Here is a 20,937-nt window from a genome sequence, read left to right on the forward strand (position 1 = left end):
CAAATCCTTCAGTCCTGCGTGCGTGTGGGCAAGTCCCTTGAGCTTTTCCCCAGGGTTTTGTTTGTTTCTTTTTTGCTTTATTTTTTTTTTTCCACTGAGAAGCTGGGTGGTTATTCCCAACTCTAACTGCTTGGGCGATTCTATCAAATCTTAAAAGACCAGGTTCCAAATCACTCAGTCTCCAGTCCTGAGGATCCTGAGACCTTGCTAAGCATGTCATGGGCTACCTACCTCTACCAACCCTCCCGATCCAACACATCTGAAATGAAATTATTTCCCATCGATTGTCTTTCACACAGGCAGTGAGCTCATTACTACCCCGTCACCCACACGCAGAAAGCTGATACCCACCTGGGAATCCTAGGAGTGTCTCCCTCATTCCCAACCTCACTCCCTGTCAACCTTAATCTTGGCTATTACTGGCCCTTTCTCCCTAAATTCAGTCAAATCAATCCACCCGTCATCCTCCCTGCCATCAGTAGTGGTCCACTGCTTCCCCTTCACCCCATCCCCCACCCCCCCCCAATACAAATGGGACCTGAGCTAGGGCTTAACACAGGCTAAGCAGGGCAAGTGCTCTTTCTAAACTTCAGTTCCTCTGGGAAACAGATGTAAGGGACTTTCCCTCTTGAGTGACATTTAGCAAGGTGTCCAAGTTCACTCTCCCCTACACCGTCCACTCCAACCATAATAGTCCCCTTCCACCCTCTTCTTGCTTCCAACCTGTTCATACTTATCCCTGCTTCAAGAGCTGCGCACACAGTGACCCTAGGCATGGGAGTCCTTCTGCCCAAATCCTACCCATCAGTGACAAGCTGGCTCTGGGTTCCTATTCTCCCAGAAGCCCATTCCTATTTCCCCATATTATATCCTAAAAGTGGGAGGAGGCATGAAAGTTAAACAAACGTGGGAAACTCAGTTATACACGTTTAACAAGTTCACCCTTTGTTACAGGGCTTTGCAGAACCTTTTATAGGCTAATGTGATAGCTAGTCTCTTGCTAACTTAATCATGAAATCATCTTTTAATTGTACAGTAGATGATGGCAGACTCTGGAAATCAGACTCCCTGATGCTATGTGCTTAAATTCTGACTCCATCAATGGCTGGTTTTCACTTATGTGAAATAACTATAATAAACCGGCCCGTGTCACAAAGTTATGAGCGCTGAGTGAATTCACATGGTACCCTGCACCTATCAAGGCTTCCTGAAATGGGAAAGAGTAGCAGTAATACAAGTTCCACAGAATCGAATGATTGACTGTGGTGGCACATGAGTAATTCCAGCACTAAGAAGGCAAAGGCAGTGGACCTGAGTTCGAGGCCAGCCAGGTCTACACAGCAAGCTCCAGGCTATTCAAGGATACATAATAACACCCAGTCTCAAAAAAATTTTTTTTCTTATAGACCTTCTTACTTGGCACTTAAGATACATTTCACTTGGAAGCATTTTCTATCAAAGCCGGGTTACCATGCAGAGCATGCAGTAGAAACTTGTTTTCTATGCTCTGACAATGACAACAGGTAGTGTGGTTTGGTAATATTCAAATGTCGGGAGGAGGCATTCGGTATGGTCCCATGGAAGGGTTGAGTTGGAGCCCAGTGAGGGACAAGCCTTTAGACTTTGAAGGAGTAAAGGGATCAGCGAACGAGAAGGAAAGGAAGAAGCAACAGTTGCCAGGCAGAAATGGAAGAAAGAGTGCAAGGTTGGGAGTTCCTGGAGGTCACCTGACAGAGTCTGACTTCTCAGGAGAAAGAAGTCATAACTAGATAAGACCTCCCCACACAGGGTTGGGGATTTAGCTCAGCGGTAGAGCACTTGCCTAGCAAGAGCAAGGCCCTGGGTTTGGTCCCCAGCTCCGGAAAAAAAAGAAAAGGAAAAAAAAAAAAGACCTCTTCACACTTTGCTCCTCCAAACTCTTCCACTGTCTTTTCACTTTGAGGGTACCCCAGGGCTTTTGGGAGTTTATAGATGGAACCAGAAAGGAAGCTGGCACCTTGGTCCTCCTGGGAGTGTCTCAAGCCTCTTCTGTCACCATGGAGATAAGTTGCCTCTGGCCTCAGAGACTCCCCCAAGGCAGGAGGCCCCTCACCCACAACTTAACTTCCCTCAGGCACAACCAGAGACAGGGAAGACCCAGGAGAGCAAGAAGTGAGAGACGGAGGGAGAGAGAGAGCTAGCTGGCAGTCCTGGCTACAGTAAGGAGGTAAAAGAAGGTTGCCTTGAACAGGAGACAGGGCTGGGACACCTCATCCTATGACAGTGGCTCACCAAGCATGAGGGTACAAAGTGGGTCTCTGCAGTGTTGGAGAAGCACCTGTCTGTCCCAGGGCCAGCCCTCTCTGGAGCCCAGGCTGGTGATCATGAGATAGGGGCAGGGCCAGCTAATTGCTGAGTTGTCTGTGTGATAAAGGCTGGGAAAGGGACTTGGGGGAAGATCTTGCCCTGAGGGAAGGTAGATGGTGTAATGAAAAGGTTCTCTGGCTTCACCTGGGGCAGGAAGGCTGACTGCCACCCCACACAGGTGCTCTGGTACCTCTCAGAAGTTACTCTATGTAGGCAGATGGGAAAAAAAAAACTGTTTTCAGACGAGGGAGACAGCCTCTCATAAACATGGGCTGAAACTTTCTCCAGACATGGAAATGGGTGTTGGGGTAGGCAGGAGATGATATGCTGAGATAGGGCTCGAATAAAATGGGTAGGCCTAGGGAGCAGGGAGGGATAAAGGGTAGACACGGTGAAATCAAGGCAGGGTTTGAGAACAAAGCTACTTTCAGTCTCTCTCGCTGCTTCTCTCAGTTCCAAGAAAATAAGAAACCAAAACTCCAAAAATAGAGAACTTTATTGTGGGGCCACATGAAAAGGGCTGGGGTAGGGGATGTGGGGCCAGCCCCCGAGGCCTGGGGATGAGGAAAAAGTTAATACACAGTACATATAGAAGGCACAAGTGGGGAGGTTCCCCCCTCCCCAGCAGAGTCCCCACCCAGATTCTAGGTCTTCCGTGTCCCCTCCAAAGAAGCACCTATACAGCTGATCTCTAATAGAGACCCAGGTTTGGAGTCGTCTTCTCCCATATCTGCCTCTGCCCTTCTGTCTCCAAACCTATAAACCTGCCCATCAGCTCCACCTGAAAGATCCAGTAGCTGGTTCGGCATACTGGGATCTGACAAGTCATACACTTCCCCCTTGTGGGGAGGGGCAGGGAAGACACATCGAAGCCCCCTATCAGTTTCCACTCAGCCTAACCTTCCATATCCGGGCAAGGCAGAAGGGTCCTTAGTTGAGGCCTCAGTACCCCGAGATCAGTGTTCCCACCTCCCACAGTTAGCTCAGGATGCTCCCACATGATCGAGTTGATCATAGCAGGCAAGGCACACCTGTTCTATCACTCCCACACCTCGGTCCAGATGGCCCCATGGTAGGGGTGGGGTGGGGGCTGCGGCGTGCTAAGCCGAAAGGGCTGGCCTACCTGCTTGCTGGGGTATTTGGGGGGGTTGGTGCGATAGCTGTAGTCGGAGTACTGCTCGGAGCCCGTGGACGTGGTGTCCCCAGTGCCCACAAATGTGTTTGCGGGCGGCAGGTCCTGCACCACCTGGTGCTTCTTGGAGGCCGAGGGTGACTGGGGTTGCAGCTGGATGGAAGGCAGTGGGGAATTGGAGCGGTAATGGCGGCCTAAGTCGGGGCTGCCGGGCGGGTAGTTGAGGGGTAGGTGGATTCGGGGACTGTCCCCGGGGGCATCACTCATAAGGTTGAACTTGAGAGACTTTTGTAGCCCAGTGTCATCCTCATCCTCCACGGGCTTCACAGGTTTCGGCGACTTGCTTTTCTTCCCCTTGCTCTTGCTTCCCTTAGCAGCTTTGCCGCTAGGCTTGGGGGCGTATAGGTCCTTAGTCTCCTTCTTACCCGCCTGGTAGCCACTCTTGGCCTCCCGCTGCCGGCAGTAGCGCACGAGTACTGCCAGGGCGATGAGTAAGGCGACGGCCACCACGCCGGCTACAACACCAAAGAGAATGTTGCCACGTTGCTTGGAACGCTCATATTCTGGATCCCCGGCAATGTCAATATCCAGGGGCGTGTCCAGGCTATGGACAAGGAGGGTCTCTAGCAGCGTGCGGTTGGCTAAGGTCTCGTTGACGTAAAGGTGGACCAAGGCTGTACCATAGCGAGGGGGCTTGCCACGGTCGCTGACCTTCACCACAAGGCGGTGTAACCCGTGGTGGCGCCGTTCAATCTCCTTCTCCAGCGTGATGGCACCTGAATGTGATCCAATCTGGAAGAGTCCGTAAGGGTTGCCGCCAGCGATGCTATAGATCAGCTCGGCATTGATACCAGAGTCAATGTCCTCCGCTGTCACCTGGCTGACTGTCTCGCCGAGACGTGTCTGCGGGGTCAGCAGCCGGTGAGACGTGTTGGAGGGGGCGGTGATAAAGGGCGCATTGTCATTCTCATCCAACACATTGATGGTGACACCGACGTACGCCGAACGAGGTGGGACACCACCATCCACGGCCTTCAGTTGGAAGGTGTAGGTACTCTGTTGTTCCCGATCAAAGCTCAAACTGGATAAGATGGTGCCTGTGCCATTCTGGATAACAAAGTCACCATTGTCCTGCTCGACTGAGAGCTGCACCCGGGCATTCTCCCCCTTGTCTCCGTCGATGACAGTCACCATACCCACTGGACTCAGCGCTGGCATGTTCTCCATCACTGAGAAGTTGTAGCCACTCAGCATAAATTTGGGGTCATTGTCATTACAGTCAAGCACGTTGACAAGGACCGTGGCTGTGCCCTGAAGGCTGGGACTGCCCCTGTCGGCTGCCACCACCTTCAGCTCATAGCTGTCTCTCTGTTCCCGATCCAGCGATGTCTTTACCCTGATCTCTCCGTTCTCGGGTGAGATAGTGAACAGCCCCTGGGCAGCTGGCTCAGGTTCCAGAGAATACACCAGCTCTGCGTTAGAGCCAGAGTCGGCGTCGCTGGCCGTGACCTCGGCTACCACTTCACCAGGCTTGTTGTTTTCTGGGAAGGCAACTTCAGTGATGCTCTGGGTGAAGACGGGGGCATTGTCATTGACGTCTACCACCTGCACCCTGAGGGAGTTGGTGCTAGAGAGCGGAGGGTTGCCGGAGTCCACCGCCACGATCTCAATGGTGTAGTCTTTGACTTTCTCATAGTCGAGAGGGGTGGTGGTCTGCAGGAAATACTTTTTCTTGCTGTCGCTGCCTGTCTCGCTGGCCTGGCGTAGCTGGAAGGGCACATCACCTGCTACTACACAGGTGACAGCTGCATTCTCTCCCTCATCTCGATCAGACACCTGTACCAAGGCCACCGCGGTCTCCTCTGCCACATCCTCTGATATGTTAGCCATCCCATCTTGATGAGTCACCAGCCCTATGCCTCGGATCTCAATGGTCGGGGCATTGTCATTCATGTCTTTCACAGTCACAACTACCTGGGCACGGGCACTCTTGGGGTTGGCACCTCGGTCCTTGGCGAGCACTGAGAAACGCAGAGTGCTTAGATCCTCACGATCTACAGGGCCCTGGACGGTGATAAGTCCAGTGTTTCTGTCTAGTCGCAAAAGACGCCTGACAACCTCGGGTGCCTGGTGGAACGTGTAGTCAATCTCCGCATTGGCACCTTGGTCCGAGTCATTAGCTTTCACCTACGGGAAATAGGGCCGGGTCAGTAAGCTAAGGTGCACGTGCTGCTAATGTCCTCCCCACAAGCACATCAGTGATGCGAACTTAGCACCCTTTCCATAAGCGGCACTCAGTACAGTCCTTCCCCTAGGCTTGCACTACGGTAGACACTGGTAACCTATTTTCCTTAAGAGCCCAGATGCAGCTTGCAAATCCTTCTTAGTGACGCTGTATCACCAGGGCTGGGCAGAATTATATTCTACTCTTCATTTGAACAGTCCACCTAAGAAGCACAGAGGTGAGGAGCTCACAAGCACTTCAGATAAATGAACTGTCCCTCCCCCACAGAAAGGATAAGGGTTTGAGCAGTGGAGATGGAGAGCACCCATGGACTTATGTGCATACCTTGTATGCAGGCACGTGACATACATACATACACACAGGCATGTGACCGTAAGCTGTGAGAGTTTATTTGAGTTCCAGAAGGTGTGTTTGTTCATGTGTGTGAGTGCATCGATGAAGACCCCCCATGCACAGCTACAGGCCCCAGGTGAGGGGATTTCTATTGAAAGCAGCCAGGTAGAGATACGGGTCAGAAAGAGCCCAGCAGGCCCAACCCAGCCACTGCTGTCAAACTGGGGAAACCTGTTTCTGCAGCTCCTTAACTGTTGTCTGCTGCTGGCAAGGCACCAGTGGAGGAATCCGGCCTGAGCCTGAGGCCAGAAGGGAGGGGTTGGTGCAGGCCACAGAGCCTGCTGGCAGCGGGCTGGGCTTCCAGCACCAAACAATGAACTGCTTGTCCCTTTGCAGTGGGCACACCCTCCCACACCAATGCCGCCCTGCACTGGGACCAAGTCTATACAAACATGGGTGGTGATGGGGCAACAGCAGCCAGGTGGGAATGGCCATGAGGTACCACCGGTGAGGAGTTGAGTATTGACATCCAAACAGAATGCAGAATGCAATGAATGTGTGTGTGTGTGTGTGTGTGTGTGTGTGTGTGTGTGTGTGTGTGTGTGTCAGGGGGAGAGGGTGCGAAGGAAGAGTAAGCATAACTTGGCAGAGCCTCTAAGGAGCAAAATGAAAGCCTTGAGTTCAAATCCCAGCTCTATTACTTTCCAATTAATTACATGGCTTTGAGCCAATTATTTAATCTTCCCAAGCCTCACTCTACAAATATATATAATGGGGAAGAATAATAGAACACGTTTCATAAGATTATGATGAAGGTTAAATGGGATAATAAAGAAATACCTAATACTTCCTAGACCATGGTGTGATCTTAAGTAATTCCTCTTTTCTTTTGATCTGTCAATCCTCCATTCATTTATTTACCCAGGCATCTGTTTTTAAGAGATCCAATTACAGTACTGAGCACTATACCCAGAGGCCCTCGTGCGAGTGTTGGACTTCTGTCCTTCTCCTTAGGAAGGGAACTCCCTCCATTCCTGTCAAGGCTTTTCTTCAGAGGAGGCTCCTGGTCAAGGGCTCCCAGCCACCCTGGTGTCCCTCTGAACCTTCCCAAACCCCAAACAGGGTTTCTCTCTGTGGCTCTGGCTGTCCTGGAACTCACTCTGTAGAGCAGGCTGGCCTCAAACTCAGAGATCCTCCTGCCTCTGCCTCCCACGTGCTGGGATTGAAGGTGCGAGCCACCTTTGAAGGCAAACCTCCAGCTTTTTCCCTACCCAAGCCCACTGGGTAGGCAGTTCCTGGCAGTAATGGACAGCTCTCCCTTGGCCTCCCTGTCTCTAGACTTGTCACCTCAGTTCTTAGCTACCTTCTTCCCCCTCCTTTGCTTGTCTGTGACCCCTAACTTTCCACTCTGGCTGCATTCTAACTCTGCCTCTTTCCACTGCCTATCCACCCCTCAGTACTGCCAACCTCAAAGACTCTACTTCCTGTGTCATCTCACAGAGAGGTTATAGGACAGACTATTGGGCATGGGTTAAGGTGGGCTCTGACCTCAGACATGTTTAGAAATCTCCATGGGCTCAGCTTCCTGTCTATAAAATGGGGATAATGCTCACTTACCTTGTACTATAGGGATTAGATTATATAATACACATAGTGCATTTAGAACAGCGCCTGGCTCCTAAGCTATTATTAATCACCATTCTGACTATCTATCCTTTCTCAGCCTCGTTTCTATATTCTCGTCCACCATCCTCTAAAAAAGATAAAAACTGCCACCCACTCACTTTGGCTCCTGCACCCAGAATGAAGGGTCTCTCGGGTTGGGTAACGGTGTCCAGGCCGGCTGAACTCTCTTTGGTTTGCTCACTTCATGGACAGAGATAGCTTCAGCCCATGGGGAAGGAGAAAGAAGACGGGGCTGGCAGGAGGCCAAGGGCTGAGATGACAGCGGGAGATACACCCACCTGTCTGCAGGGACGCTGCTTCTCTGCTCCCTCCCAGGCCGCAGCCCCACCGAGCTGCTGCCCAACCCCTGGGGCAGTTCCCATGAAGAAGGGTGCTGAGAACTTTCAGAGTGTTACTGGCCCTTCTAACCATCTTAAACACCACATACCAATGACACCCCATTGCTGGGGAAGGAGGCAAGTGTACAAACAGTCTATGAGATTTGTTAAAAGTAAGGAGCCTCCTGGCTGACACAATCTCAGGACTTTGTTGGGCAGGGGCACCATGAGGTACCTTCAGCTGAAGCAAAAGGGGACCTGCCACTGGATAGGAGGATGGCTACTCTCAGGAGAGGATCTACTGGGTCAAAGATGCACTCCGCTCCGTGATCCAGTCTGAGCTAAGGAGAAAGCACTCCCTGAGCTTGGAGCAAATTTCACTTCCCAGAAGTTCCCCTAAGTTGTGACTGATGGGAGGTATGAGGCTCTTGAAATGCTCTGTCACTGTCATCTACCTAGCTTGACAGTGGAACAAAATACCACTTGTTGAAGTGGAGGAGAGGAAGCTGGTGAGAAATTCTGCTTTGGCTGGGGCTGGGGAGAAGGAAAGGCAAGCCCCACAGCGTTCTGTTTTGTTTTTTCCCAAAGCAAAGGAACCTTCTACCTGCCTTTGGGGAATCCCATCTCTAAAGGTGGCTCACCCCGACAGGTAAATGGAGTGGGCCTCTCACCTGGATGACCGAGTGGCCAATGGGACTGTTCTCAGACAGCTCGGCTTCGTAGGTTGGCCGTTCAAACTTGGGAGCGTTGTCATTTGTATCAAGCACAGTGACACGAAGCAGGGCGCTGCTGGCACGTGGAGGACTGCCACCATCCTGTACCTTGATGGTGAGGTCGTAGGAGTCCCACCGTTCGCGGTCCAGGTTGCCCATGACAATGAGCTGTGGCTGCTTCTCCTCCTGGTCCTCAGCCACCTGCAGTCCAAATAGCTCCTGGGCCTCAGGCCCAGCCTGCAGCTCATAGGATGCTACGCCATTGGGGCCAGCGTCACGGTCTGTGGCCAGTGGGATGGGGAAGAGTGAGCCGATGTTGGTGTTCTCCGGGATAGCCAGGGTGATGACTGGTGAGGCAAAGTTCGGCGTGTTGTCATTGATGTCTTGCACCTCTATCTGGCCCTCTAGCAGTCGGGGGCTGCCGTTCTGCACAAGGTCCGTGATTGACACCTCAAACTCCAGGATACAGGGACTCCCGGAGATCTGGTTCTGGCATTCACGAAGCCCCTCTCGATCAATGGAGGTCTCTGTGGTGAAAATGTCTCCAGTCTTGCCATCCACTCGAAGATATGGAGCACCTACCTCTAGTTTGTACAGATGACCCACGTCTGGCAAACCGTAGTCAGCGGCAAGGCTCCCAATGAGTGTGTTGGGCGGCTGTTCCTCTGGCACCTTGTATACTACCTGGGTGGTATGGCTGGCAGATGGAGCCAATAGGAGCAGCAGTGCCAGCAGTAAGGGGGGCAGCAGCAACCGCTGCCCCCCAGGCCCTGGGCTGGGCCTCAGAGGCCCCATCCTGGCAGGCTCCAGAATCAGGAGAACTACAAGAGGACACAAAGTAGAGAGACCATCAGCTACGAGGAAGAGACTGACTCCGCAGGCTGCCAGAGCCACCCCCCACTCTCCCTCTCGGACCGATACACCATTCTCCCATAAGGAGAGTCAATCCTAGCCCAGAACTGTAATTCCAGAGCCCAGTGCCTCACCCACAGTGGGGTGCAGCAGCTGTGTATGAACCAGCTGGAGAAGCTGATAACGCGACAGGCAGGTCTACAGCAGCTCCTGCCCATGGCACGCCTTTACCCAGCTGACGTTCCCTGGGTACCGCCCCCCATCCGCTTTCAGCTCTCAGCTTTGCACAACGCCTCCTTCTCACCAGCATCTTGCCTTAGTCACCCATGGTAATTACCCTGATACTGAGACAAGGAGCAAAAGCAAGTGGAAGGGTTAGGCCTGGGACATCTCCGGTTGGGGCACTCCACCCCACATCTGTAGTACAAAAGCAGCAACATTCACCTCTCAGACACCCAGGACCCTGAGAGACAGCCCCCCAGCACCCTCACTGGAAGCCTAGCCCCTGACTACTTGTTCGTACTTCCCACCCATGGTGGCTGAGGAAGATTATTGCATCTCTCTTTCTTGTGTATGAGGTATTATATCCCAAATTCTCCGTTTTTGACAAAAAGCATCCACAATACCCAGTGTCCCCCCAAGTCCACAATGGAATGCCAATATCTTGTGAAAATGGCTAGCAGCAGGGCCAGGGAGATGGTGAGACTCCAGTGGTAATGGTACCTGCTACCAAGTCTGAAGACCTGTGTTCAGTCCCTAGGACCCACATCAGGAGAGAACTGGCTCCTGTAAATTATCCTCTGACCCCTCCCCCAAATGTTTTCTGTGACATGCACTCCCCCACCACAAATAAATATAATAAAAAGAATTGTTAAAAAAGAAAATACGACAGTTGAATAGGTGTTAGTCCTCCCTGACTTCCCCACAAATGTCTCTCTCTCTCTCTCTCTCTCTCTCTCTCTCTCTCTCTCTCTCTCTCTCTCACACACACACACACACACACACACACACACACACACACACACACACACACGGAGAGTTCCCAGCACTCGTTGCTGCCTGCTGCCAATGGGCAGGTGTGTGGAAGGTATGGAGGTCAAGATTGGGGTTAGGAGTGACTGACCCTCAAATTGGCATTGGGAGCTGCCCTAGTCCGTCCTCAGCAACAGAGTGCTCAGCAGGCCTAACTGGGCCAGAGCTTCAATGACACCATCAGAGCCTCCCTGGTCCACCCCCTCTGCTCTCCAGATGATCATCTGCCTCCTGGTTTATTTTATTTTTTCCCCCAGCACTGAGAATTGAGCACAGGGTACTGCGCATGCTCGACAAATGGTCTACCACTGAGCCACATGCTCAGACCTTGTCTTTTTTTAGACAGTCTCACTAGGTATCCTAGGCTATCCTTGAACTCCTGACTCGGCTTTCGGAATGCTGGGATTACAGATGTGCAGTGTCACACCTCGCTTTAGCTCCAGCTTGACCCTTACCCCTGCAGACATCCAGAACCTTCTCCTTCCCCGCCGCTAACTAGTCCAGTGTATGTCACACCCTCCTCTGCCACCCTCAGAGCCTTCCAGGAAGGGCTGTGCTGTGAACGCTCTAGCCTACAAGTTGCACCACCATTACAATAGCTTCTCTTTCATCACCCTGTTCTGAGGCTGTCCATCTGCCCATGTTATCAGACCTGTCAGTACAGTCCCGGTCATTGGTCTGTCACACACCCCCACTCCCCCAAAAAAGCCCTCAACCATGGTGAACCCTTCCTCTATTCAAATCCCAAGTCTTTGCCTAGCATTTCTGTAGGGAGGGAGGAGGCCTCATGTTCCATTTGTCCCCTCCCCTCTAATTTCTATCCCAGGCCTGACACTGTTCATGCCCACCCCACTGAAGACAGGTTCTGCCTCCTCCTGCAACCCTACAATGCCTTCCTAAGCCTCTCCACCCCACAGTGACCTCTCCTCCTCCAACTCACAGCCACTTATTGTCTATTCCGATCCTAAGGCAATGAATCACTGGGCTGCCCTGGACACCGCCCGGCCCTGTTTGTTCAGCTACAGTATTGGGCACCTATTCTTGTGTTTTCTGTCTCCCCAGGAAGACACCAGACATTCCTTCCAAAGGGCAAGAGTTCACAGACTCACTCATCCCGCGCTCTCACTGCCTCGGTGCTTGGTAAAACTAGGTATATGCTAGGTTCTCACGCGCCTACTCAGCAAACCATAGTGGTCACTTAAAATGTGCCAGGCTGTGTCCTGAACACTGGAGCACAGCACTGAAGTTGGGCCATCTGCTGTAACACCGGTTCTAGCTCAGTTACTGTCAGTTTGCTGGGTTACCTCTGTGTACCCATTTGGCACATGTAAGACAGAGAACTTGGGGTGTGACTTCAACTCCAGCTGGGTGTGTGACTTCAGCCCCAGATGCCTACTTCCTGGAGCAAACAATTCAAAGCCTCAGTTTTTTCCTTCTGTCAAATGGAGACGATACCATATATTTCCCAGTGGGTTTGAATTCATGTGGGCTAAATGTTTGTAACAACGTAAACACTCAACAAATGGTCTTTCCTTTCAAAGCACTTAGCACATTTGTAGTTACTGGATTATTTGGAAAATTGGCGAATGTTAATCTTTCCTACAGGACTATGAGGGGAGAGCATCTCCTGAGGCAGGGTCTCATACACTGTAACCCAGGCTTTCCTGGAATTCAGGACATGCAGTCTAGGCTGGCCTTAAACTGATGTCTCTTGAGAGCTGAGATTACAATTATAACCATCTAATTGTTTACTGTGTCATCTATCATTGGACCTGACACACAGTAGGCCTGAAGTAAACCATTCTTGCGTAGTGAGGATTATTTTAGTTGCCTGGATTTAGATCTCGATGGCCTTGGTCAACAGCTCTCTCACTTGCCTACTTGCCAATTCCCTAGGAATCTATTGGGATTAAAATGCAAATCTCCATTCAGAGTCAACTCTGTAGTAAATGTTCAGCAAACCTTCACCAAATGTACAGATTCCCTACACAACTCAAGCACCTTGCCTTCCTTGGGGAGCTTTCCACAAATGTAAACCCCTTTCTGAACCTGTGAGACCTTCACCAGACAAGAAGTGTTCATGCCTCTTCTCAGCCACGGTTCACTCTCTTTAAAGACGGAGGAATATCACGATCTTTCAATGTATCTCCAGAGGACTGTCTAAAACCTTCCTCTTTTATGTTCCCTACCCCCTGATCAAGAAGAGTTTGTGTTTCGGAGGCCACATTGCCTTGGAGAACTACACAACATCATCAAGCAAGATTTTTCTAGGAACATGTCTGTTCACAAAATCTGGGGGCAAATTGAAGGGTCAGTGGTCTGACAAAGCCAGGTGATTTGATTTTTGGCCAACTTGATAGCTAAGCACCATGTCTCTCACTTGAAGCTCTCTTCCTATCTTGGAATCGCAACCCTCACAAAACCTTCAGTCCTCCCAGGCCCACTTCCCTTTTAAGACCTTACTTTGCCTCCAGTGAGGCTTTTCACTGGGTAAGGCACACTCTAAGGAAGTTCTGGGGATGGAGTGGAAAGAGAGGGTTGCCCAGAATGGGGACAAGGGTTAAGGAGGGTTTAGGTCCTTGAAGTACTTGGGGAATTCTTCCAAAATAAGGATTATCTGGCCCTACCCTTAGGAATTTTGATTGGAAGGTGGGATCTGGAGAACCCCTAGGCAATTGTAATACAAAGGTCTGGGAAAACAACGGTGAGAGACACTAGTTGAAAAACAGCCTTAGCTATGCAAACTATAGATCATCACATCCGTCACCACCAACAAATTAAGGTTCTACTGGTGCACTGCTAAACATTTTAGTGAATTCTCTCAGTCATTTGAAATTGATATTATTTATTATTATAGCACGTCTCCAAATCTTTTTTTTCTGTTTTTCAAGATAAGGTTTCTCTGTGTAGCCCTGGTTGTCCTGGAACTCAATCTGTAGATCAGGCTATCCCTAACTCAGAGATTCATCTGCCTCTGCCTCTGTCTCCTGAGCTCCTCTTTCATCACCCTGTTCTGAGGCTGTCCATCTGCCCATCTTATCAGACCTGTCAGTACAGTCCTGGTCATTGGTCTCTCACACACCCCCTAGCCCCCCAAAACCCCTCAACTATGGTGAACCCTTCCTCTATTCAAATGGAGTGCCCACCATGCGCCATCCAGACACAAAACTATGTTAAACACTCTAGGTCGAAAATGGTATGAAAGGACGAGATCTATGAAAGAACATCTCTTCCCATCTTAAAGACTGCATCTGGAAAGACTCGACAGAAAGCTAAAGCTGAAGTATGGCATTCCCTACATTGATTACCGCTCACTCAACCCTGGCTTGCCAACCTGGCCTGACCAGGAAGGAACCCAAGCTCCCAGCCACTAGCAGTTGTAGAGTCATGTGGCCTGCCAGGAAGGGCTGGGAGAAGCAGTAAAGAGGCCTTTCCACATCCCTACCCCCAACACTACTGAACTTTGTCCCAGGCGGTTAGTGTAGGGAGTCATTAGTCTCAGGCGGTGGCCTTTGAAGCGATTAGTACCTTATCTGCCTGAGCTGCCTTCCTAGGCGAGGGTGCCTCTCCACCTAGTGACAGAGGTGCCCAAGACACTGACAAGACAGGCCCTAAGTAGAGAAAGGAATCAGGATCGAGGAGACCAAAAAACCATCAGAAGTGTGGGAGTGAGGGACAAGGGGACAAGAGTCCTGAAAGGTAGAAGGAAACCCCATCTTATGTCAACATCTGAGACACATGAGGTATGAGGACAGATGAGGGTTCACTTGGAACCTTCATTTCCACACCACTTTGGGACCAAGGTTCAGTTCTTGCTGGATGTGAAGAGCTTTCTCTGTTCAGTGAGTAGGTCAGCTCTGAAGCCCCTGACCCCCACACCTGCTCCAGCACCATTACACAACAGTCTCTGGTACTGCGAGCTCAAAACACCAAAGTACAAAGGGACCATCTGAGAGCCTGGGCGGGAGGGTAAGCAAGGCGAGCTGCATGGGGTGGAGCTGCTCAGGGGCTTCCCACAGCGAGCAGTACTGTTCTTCTTCCCTATCTTCCAGAACCAGCTATTAGCCTCTGCAGGCTTCCAGGCACCTGCATTCTTGAACCAGATTGCTGAGTTCAAACCCTCACCCCAACACTTCCCAGTTGTGTGTCCTTATTTCCATATTATAAAATGGGGTGTTGTGGGGGGGGGAGGGAGATCCTGCCTCTTGGGCAAGCAGGATGGCTCAGTGGATAAAAGGGCTTGTCCCCAAGCCCTTTTAATGACGGCAGTTTAATTCACGAGACCTACAGAGTAGAAGGAGAAAACTGACCACTGAAAGTCATTTTCTGACCTCCAAATGTATGTGTGCACACAGACAAACTAGATAAATAAATGTAATACATTTTAAAAAAATCTGCCTCTTGAAGTTATTTGGGAGAACTAAATGAGATCAGATACACTGCAAGACGGATTCGGTATTTAAGTCTTCCAACCCTGTGACAGAGCATTTCACTCCACCACCGGGCACATAGTAGGTGCTCTCTGGCTCAATGAATCAATGAACGAATATGCTAGCCTATGAAAGAATAGATAATGTGTGTTCTACTACTGCACCCACAGTGGGCACTGGGAAACAGTATCTGCTCAATACATTGTTTCACAAAATCCATCTCTGCAACACCAGCTATCTTTGTTCCTGCCAGGGCCACCTCTCACCCCACATCAGAACCGGAACCCCAATCCCTCTTAGCTCCTCCCCACCCATGCAGGCCCCATTGCACACAGGGTCTCTTGCCCAGCTCTCTGCAGAAGTACCCAGAACTGCGAAATACTCCTTTCCAGCCAGTGCTTTCTAATATGGAACTAGAGACTGGAGAAGAAAAGGAGACGACTAGATGAGGCTGTTCCAGAGCCCCGGCCTGTTCCCCCATCCCTGTTTTTCGTCCTTTCAGAGGTTTCATAGATTCTCTCCTGGAACGCGTCCTCTACCCTAGTCTGGTTATTACAGGTTCCAACACCGCCGCGGAGCCCCTACTCAAGCAAGTAGCACCCAGGCGCTCTCACACATTAGACCTCTAAGGCTGCCACAAATACCTTCTGGGTTGTACAAGTCCAGGCGACCGAGAGCAGGTGCTGGAAGAAGCACGGCACCTTCCAGCTCTAAGTCCTGGGTTTAACCAGCAGGAGCAGCCCTAGTCCTTACCTTCTCGGTCAGTGACCGCTCTCCGTACACACCCAAGCACGCCTGAGCGCCTCCTCCCAGAGGACGCCTAATGTGTGCGTGTGTGTTTGTGTGTAGTGGGGGACGGCGGCCGCTCCTAAGGCTTTGGTCGCCATCCCCGCCCCCACCAGGGTGACGCCTGGCCTCCTGGAACCCAAGGTGAGACTAGGTGAGGCGCAGTATAGTAAGAACTCTCTTAGGCCAGGCGGTCACTTGCGTCCCTCGCCTTCAGGACCGCCGCGGGGAATCCCTCCTCTCCCGCATCTCCGGCCTCCGCCTAGGTCCCCCACAAGCCGGCGCCGGCGGGAGCAGCGCAGCGGGCGCCGGGAGGGGGGCAGGGAGGAAGCCGGCGCCGGAATCACAAAGCCGCGAGCCTGGCCGGGCGGGGACATTCTCATAAAACCGATCCTCTCAAGGCGGCAGAAACGGGGTACTTGCCCTGCACTCAGTCCTCGATGGCCTCAGCGTCACTCGTTTTTCCTGCTGAAGGAATAGTTACCCTCACTGTTGGGGAAACTGAGGCTAGAAGCCTCAACTACCGGAGAGTGGCCGGAGGAAGGAACGAGAGTCCTATTCGCCTACCAGTTTTTCTTCTGCGCATGCTGCGGTCTCCATTCTGGCCCCGAGGCTTTGTCGGTACACCGAACTGGCCTGCGACCGGGCCCCAGTAGAGGGGCACGCAGGTGTGCGGGACCTAGGTGTGCTAGGGACCCAGGTAGCTCGGAGAAAGCAGCTAAACGGCCCGAAAAAGGTTTCAAACACCTCTAGTATTGTGCAAAGGGATCTAGGGCCACACAGCTCCAGGGTGGCGGCACGGCGCGGCCTGTCAGGTTCAGCTTGTTCCCGGAATACCCAGCTGGTCAGGCCCCGGAGTGGAAGTGGGGGGGAGGTGTCGCCGAGAAGCCGGTCTGGCCGGCCCGGGGGCTCCGGTTGTGCCGATATTTACAATAACAAAGTCCCGATTGAGGTGACAGGGCTCTGGGTGCTCTCTAGGAGAGCCTGGAGGCTTCTCCCGAGGGAATCTGGCCAGGGAGAGTGGAGTGTGGTGTGGTGTGTGTGTGTGTGCGCGCGCGTGTGTATATGTGTGTGTGTGTGCGTGTGCGCGCGCGCTGCAGAGTGTAATGTGACACTGTTGGTGTAAGGTGTGTGTGACAACCAGTGTTAAGATGCTTGAAGCAGTGAATTCTGCTTGTGAGGCGCTGCTGTAGGTACCTCTCTGCTAAGGAGTGTGCTATCTAAGCGTGTTATGAGACACTGGGTTGTGTATGTGTGGGTGCAGTAGAGGGGCAAGCAAGACCTGTGCTGTATACCTATATCCTGGCCAAGGAGTGGGCACCCATTTGTGTTAGGGTGTGTTCCTTCAGCGGTATGTGTAGGGAACTAGGTTCAGCGTTCATCTGGCGAACCAAGGCAGTTATATTCGTACAGGAAGGCACGAGGTTGTGTTTGTGTGTCCGGCATTGCTCAATATCATACCCGATTGTGCTGTAGCTATCTATGGCCACGGGTTGTGTGTCCCCGCTGCTGATCGTGCAGGCGCTGAAGCAGATTCTGAGCTGGTGACTGTGCCCCAGTGGGCGCTGGTGTGCGGGAGGTATGTCTGTGCTCACATATGTACGGATCAATGTATGTGTGTATGTGTCTGTGATGTGGCTCTTCCAGGTGTCCGCGACGAGCTGGAAGCGCCTGAGTGAGCTGAGCAAATCGCCCAACAAGTGTGTGTCGTGGATAATGTTCCTAGCTTCCCTAGTCCTCCGGCAGCCCCCGGCTGAGCTGAGGGCCTTGCGCTTCCCCGAAACCTTCTCCATTCCGCGCGCTCCAGGAGTCTCTCATCCCCGCGGCTTGGAGCGCGCCCGAGTGCGGACGCCGGGGCCGGGGTCCAACTCGGCACCCCCTCCCTTCTCTCCGCTTCTTGCAGTGGACCTTGGAGGCTAGGGAGCCCCGGCCGCAACCCCCCACTCGGTGTCCCAGCGGCCTCCGCCTCAGTCCGGGTGAGCTGGGCATCGACTGGGCCCCGGTCTCCTCGCTCCACCGAGCGCCCCTCCCTCAGCTCCCGCCGGCCATGGCCGCTCTGGGCCCCGAGCCGCCGCCGCCAGCTCCTTACCCGCCTCGGGGCAGCACCGGTCGCCCGCCCCGCTGTCCGTGAGCCGCCGCCGGCCCCGGCGCGGGCTGCGGCTCTGCACGGCTGGGGCTGGCGCTGCGGTTCAGGCTCCGGCTCCGGCTGGCTGTGGGCGTAGCAGCCCGGCGGCTTCGCGTCCTCACCGCGCTCCCGCTCCGCTAGTGTGTGAGGCGGCAGCGGCGGCGGCGACGGCGGCGGAGCCAGCAGAGAGCGGAGCGCACAGCCGGCCCGCCCCCTCCCTCCCCCTCCCTCCCGGCCTGCCCGCCCTCCTCCCGCCACCCCCCTTTCGGCCGAGAGGTGGAGCCCGGATCGCTCTGGTCCCGCTGGGAGGGGACCCTGACCACCGCGCCCCCAAAACAGCACCCCCCCTCTTACGCCCTCCCCCCCAACCTGGCCACTTGCCTAAGGCCGACTGCACTGGCTTCCTTTGCCGCTCTTCACCTTATACTCATCCCACCCAAGCCTGGATCCATCTAGGACCCTTCGGAATTGCTCTCTCCTGCCTTAAACACCTGTCCCCTACTCTGCCGCCCGGGAAGTCAAAGCACGGGAAATGTCTCTTCTGGTTCTTTCCTTTCCAGCATCTTCTCAGCGGAGCTGCCCCTCCAGGCCCACCCTCTTCCCACTCAGACTCCGGAGTCTGCTCTCCCGAGTGGCCCTCCCTTCTCTTTGCGCCCCGGGGAAGTCCGCCCATCCCCCTCCGGCCGGAGCTGTAATATGGGTGAGATTGTAAAAGGAACTGTGGAAAGGACTAGGGGATGGGATCTTGGAGCTCTACAGTGAGGACTAGGAAGAAAATCAAGTGCGAGGATGAAATGACGCTCCTAATGTCAGTCTGTTGAAGTCCCCTGATCACCTGCCCTCTGGGCAGTGTAGAGCTTCTGCCACGCGCTTCAGGCAGTGACTTAACACACTTCATATAGTCAAATGGATATCTACCCCGTGAAGCCGCTCAGTGTCACGACTGTGTCACACGCCCTCACCGTGCCACAAGCTCCCTGCCACACACTCGGCGAGTCACACACCGTGTCACAGGCAGTGTCTCACACTCCAATACTTGGTTTCTTGCGCTCAGCTCTGGCTCTCTGGCGCCATCTTGAGGTGCTTGAGCAGCGTGGGCACTCCCTCTCGCTCAGGTTTTGGTACCCAGGCTGCCAAGTGCCCCAATTCAGTAGGACCTCCTGCCTAGTTCCGCTTTATAAGCCAAGGCTCCATGTTTCAGGTCAGACGAATGAGGAAGGTTAGCTGTAGCAAGGCCAGGTTCTGTGTACGGAAAGTGTCTGCGTGTGAGACGATTGTTCTCTAGGTCTCTGCCATTACCTCTGCACACCCACACCCCTGTCCCTCCCTCATTTTCCCATCTCCACCTTTCTTCTATCTCTGTTTCTTTCTTTTGCTTTCTCCTCTTCCTAGCCTCTGGGCCTTTTTATATGGGATATTCTTCAAGGTACGAGTGAGATCTGTAACTTGCTGAAGGAGAAACGGAGAACTGTCAGAGATCTTCCAGTGCACCCCCACCCCCACTCACCCACTTTCTGATCTGGACCTTCTGCTCCCCCTCAGCCCCAGGAACCCAATTGGGGCGCTCAACAGGAGATGCAGAAAGGGCCTGTCCTTTAAGTGGCTTCTCCCTGCTTCTTGCAAAGCTCACACTGCCTCACCACTGAACACAGTACCAAAAAGCAAATCAGTGGGCCGGAGAGAGGAAATCTTCCACAGAGGAGCTGCCCCAGCTTCCCTGCCCCCAGCATGTGCCTGTTGCCCACTGCAGCAAACCCTCCCAGGCTGCTTGCTGGGAGCCATTCAAAGGCTCCTCTGTTCTCCTCCTTTGCTCAGGGCTGAGCAGGACCAGCAGCCGCAGAGCTGGACAGGAAATGCTAATCTCCCAGATGTTCCCCTCCATCCTCCCTGCTCCACCACCATCAACCCAAAATCCTGCACCAACTGGTTGGAATAGAACTGGGCCAAGGCAGCAATAGTAGGGTATGCTTATTATTCTTCCTTGCTGTATCCCTTCCTACTCCAGCTGCCAGGCTGTCTCTGTGGGGACCTGGGTTGGGACAATGTAGGTATGAGTATTGGGGCTTGCTCCACACCCCCACACCCCGCCCCAGGAAGGCAGGCAAGAGAGCTGAGACTTCGAGGAGGATAGTCGGGGAGTAGAGGGGGTAGCATCTGAAGAAGAGAAGCCAGGCTCTTGGCTCTGTACCAAACTGGGAGGAGGACCGGTTGGCAAGTGAAGCATTGGGGGAGGCTCCTCAAACTGACAGTGACTGAGAGTCCATCTGGGACTGTGTCCAGAGAATGGAGCCTGGGTGATGCTGGGTATGAAAATGGCTGCAATGCTGGCTGGTGTGTGTTTACCTGGGATGGGCTGTAGCTTAGAGGACTGGGATGCAGTAGAACCTAAAACTAATAGAAAGGCTGTTGACTCAGGTTGCTGTGATGCTAGTGTGCCTAGACTGTCGCCAGTTGATCAGATGACCCAAGAACCTATTGTGAAGTTGTGTGTGTGTGTGTGTGTGTGTGTGTGTGTGTGTGTGTGCGCGCGCGCGCGCGCGCGCGCATTGAAAGAGTGCTATAACTGAAAACCATTGTTCTGGAAGCTGAAGATGTGTGGCTGGTACACTTGAGACTGGATATAGCTGAGCAGTTCTGTATTAATTTGATGTAGTTAGGGCTGTTGCTGAATCTACTGTGTAGGTCTTAAAGGAGATAAAGAGCTGTTGCTAGGAGCCTGTACCTGAGAAGCAGGCTGTTACCTAGGATGAGAGCAGAGCTACTGTTGTATATAGGATTGTAGCTAGCATGCTATTGGTCCTGAAGCTATAGCCGTTGATGACAGCATATTGAGGATTGGCTAGGATGCTATTGCCTGGGATTGAGGCTGGACTGTTCTTGTGTGCAAGGCTTTCACGGGGATGCTGTTACAACTGCAGCTAAAGCTCCCGTGTAGCTAGG

General features: G+C 52.8%; 1 protein-coding gene across 9 annotated transcripts in view; it reads right to left on the reverse strand.

The window, feature by feature from the left end:
• The window catches only part of Pcdh1 (protocadherin 1), a 32,284-nt gene extending 14,141 nt beyond the window's left edge, over positions 1-18,143 (reverse strand). For 2 of the 9 annotated variants that reach the window (NM_001100689.2, XM_087592867.1), the window contains 3 exon segments: positions 3,470-5,665; positions 8,731-9,593; positions 17,962-18,143. In NM_001100689.2, coding sequence (NP_001094159.1) covers positions 3,470-5,665; positions 8,731-9,567 — 3,033 coding nt within the window. In that variant the 5' untranslated portion in view covers positions 9,568-9,593; positions 17,962-18,143. 9 annotated transcript variants of the gene reach the window in all.
• Positions 18,144-20,937: the final 2,794 nt, after the last annotated feature.

This window comes from Rattus norvegicus, chromosome 18, assembly GCF_021556685.1.
Source record: "Rattus norvegicus strain SHRSP/BbbUtx chromosome 18, alternate assembly SHRSP_T2T, whole genome shotgun sequence".
Classification (NCBI taxonomy): Eukaryota; Metazoa; Chordata; class Mammalia; order Rodentia; family Muridae; genus Rattus; species Rattus norvegicus.